Source organism: Gadus chalcogrammus, chromosome 4, assembly GCF_026213295.1.
Source record: "Gadus chalcogrammus isolate NIFS_2021 chromosome 4, NIFS_Gcha_1.0, whole genome shotgun sequence".
Classification (NCBI taxonomy): Eukaryota; Metazoa; Chordata; class Actinopteri; order Gadiformes; family Gadidae; genus Gadus; species Gadus chalcogrammus.
This window is the reverse complement of record NC_079415.1, coordinates 13,094,522-13,097,021: the sequence shown is the minus strand read 5'-3', so window position 1 is coordinate 13,097,021 and position 2,500 is coordinate 13,094,522. Positions and strand designations below refer to the sequence as shown.

The 2,500-nt window shown below is 42.6% G+C and overlaps 1 protein-coding gene across 1 annotated transcript in view; it reads right to left on the bottom strand.

Annotated features, from left to right (window-relative positions):
* lhx6a (LIM homeobox 6a) overlaps positions 1–2,500 on the bottom strand; it is a 19,538-nt gene that overhangs the window by 16,839 nt on the left and 199 nt on the right. Inside the window, exons 2-3 of the mRNA XM_056587837.1 lie at positions 846–866; positions 534–616 (exon numbers count right to left, since the gene is read on the bottom strand). Coding sequence (XP_056443812.1) covers positions 534–616; positions 846–866 — 104 coding nt within the window. The remainder of the gene's footprint in view (positions 1–533; positions 617–845; positions 867–2,500) is intronic.

Genomic DNA, 2,500 nt, shown 5'->3' with positions numbered 1-2,500 from the left:
CTCACACTCCCTATACAAACAACGCACCGATTACATTGTGTGAGGCTGTAATACTATGTACAGTATGATATTCCGAGAAAATAATAATGATGATAACAATGATTACCATCATCACACAACCAACGATATTTAGGATACAATATCATCAGATATGATAACAAGAGTAATAATTCAATAATTATGATGATGATGATGATTTATATTATTATCATTATTACTAACCATGACCCTATCATCATGATAATATTAATACAAATATATAACGATAATGATAATAACATGGTAATATTAATAAAAAATATTAGTAATAATACGTAATCTATCATCATCATCATAATCGAACAACACCAGCCACACAGCCCTAACACCGCACCAACACAATTATATCGTCAATAACAACAACCATTAACCAACTAATAACCGTAAGAACATCACATAATGCTATTCATTCATACAACTTTACATTTTGTGAGTCGTGACCCATCGCAAAACAAACAAAACCCCATAAAAAGGCCCATAAAACATGAAAGTACCTCAGACCCTTGGAGGAAGACTCCAGCTGGACGGCGCTCCTCTTGTGTCCCCCCAGCGGGAGGCCGTGGGCGAGGCCGTGACGCTGCCCGTGCGAGGGGACACCAGGGATACACGGAAGGCCCCGTTGAACCGTTCTACGTTTTTTCCGGACTCATTTATACTTTCGTCGGGGATCACGGGTGCAAGCACGTCCAAGTCATAAATTCAGGCTTTTAACGATGGCTGGAAAACCCCTGATGGTACAACCCCGCGCTGTTTGCTGTGAGGGGGTCAAGCGCTGACGACCAGGGTGGCAATGTTTTTGCCCTGACGTGATCCGAGAGGTGAACGCACTGTTGAACACAACAAGACTCTCACGCTGTTTACACAGAAAGGGCGTTCTCTCCAACTCATCCGATTTGAGGTTGGATCATCATGAGTCAGTAATGGGAGACTCGTCCACACAGAACACAGTGCACTACATGGAGGTCAGACAGTAGGGTCAGGCATCAGCTCAGCGATGGTGAATTTTGCCAAACAGATCGGGATTGGGATGTATCCCCTATAAATGTTTCATGCCAGTGTGTTATTGGGATTATAAGTGGTAGCAAGGCCTGACACTTCTGATTAGGGTCAAGCTTTTATTGAAGCACTATTTCTGTACGTTGGGTTAAGGTTGAGAGGTGAATGTTGCAACCTCTGGAGTTTTCTGCAAATCCACAATTGTTCATAAGAGGGGGTTCACAAGACAATGCCACCTCACTGGCTGTTGTTATTGGAAGGCAATACATTCAAATTAAGTCTCAATCACAAGGACATGGCTTTTGTTTAATAATTGTCAAATCTTCACTCAGACACAGATTTGCGTCTTGGTGCAGACAGTCGTCCACCTCTTGTATTCACATCACAGTAGTGTGTGGATACGTTTCCTTCCCTTTCCTTTTGTGCATCAAAACTGTGAGAGCCCATTCTCTCTGTGGACGCAGTTTGCCTCCACCCAGGCCTGCCTTAACCTGCCATTGGGCCCTGGGGCTGAGGTTTCGTAGGCCCCCTGAGAGGGGATCTTACAATGAAGATGTGTAACTTATTTCCGACATTTTGCCGTTGTTGACGGGGGACGACGACGACGACGACGACGACGACGACGAGTGTGGCTGTGGTGTAAAGGGGCCACTGGCCCTCTTTTTTCTTGGCTGATGATAGGCCCCTGATCTTTGTAAGCCCCAAACAAAAAATCACATTGTCTTGGGCCTTCGCCGATCTGGGGGCCTATCATGGGCCAGTATAAAATATAAAAGAAAAAAAAATAATAATAAAAAAAAAAAACTTTTTTTTTTTTTTTTTTTACTGCAGCTCATGATAGGCCCCCCGATCGGCGTAGGCCCTGGGGCTTCAGCCCAGGCAAGCCCGTGCATTAAGGCGGCCTTGCCTCCACCCTCAACATAACATCACATACAAGTAACATAACATCCCTGAAACATTACCACAGGGCTCAGGAACCTCTGAATCAGCTTTTGATTGAAATCAGCTGAGAGCTGACAAGAGTGATGCAAAACCAAAAAGTGTTGACACCAAATTATTCATATTTCATTTATTTCCCAGAAAGTAGAGCTAAACAAATGTTAATTCATAGAGAACTGCTATCAAGCCAACCTTACAAACATCCATTGGGAGCTGCTGCAGATATATAAACAGTGAACAAGAAATCAAACAAAAAGATTGAAATAGTCGAATGGTTTTAATTATATTTAATTTATTTAAGCAGTTAAAAATAAATAGCTGCAACTTAACCAGAATCATTGAGTCGAATGACAGACCTGAGAAAGAGCCCAAGTAAAGGATATATATGGTTCTCAAACAAACAGTCATTCTTATTCTTGGAAGGCTTTGTCTACGTGTCAGTTGGTGTGTGTTTGGGTGTGTATGTAAGTGTGTGTGTGTGTGTGTGTGTGTGTGTGTGTGTGTGTGTGTGTGTGTGTGTGTGTGT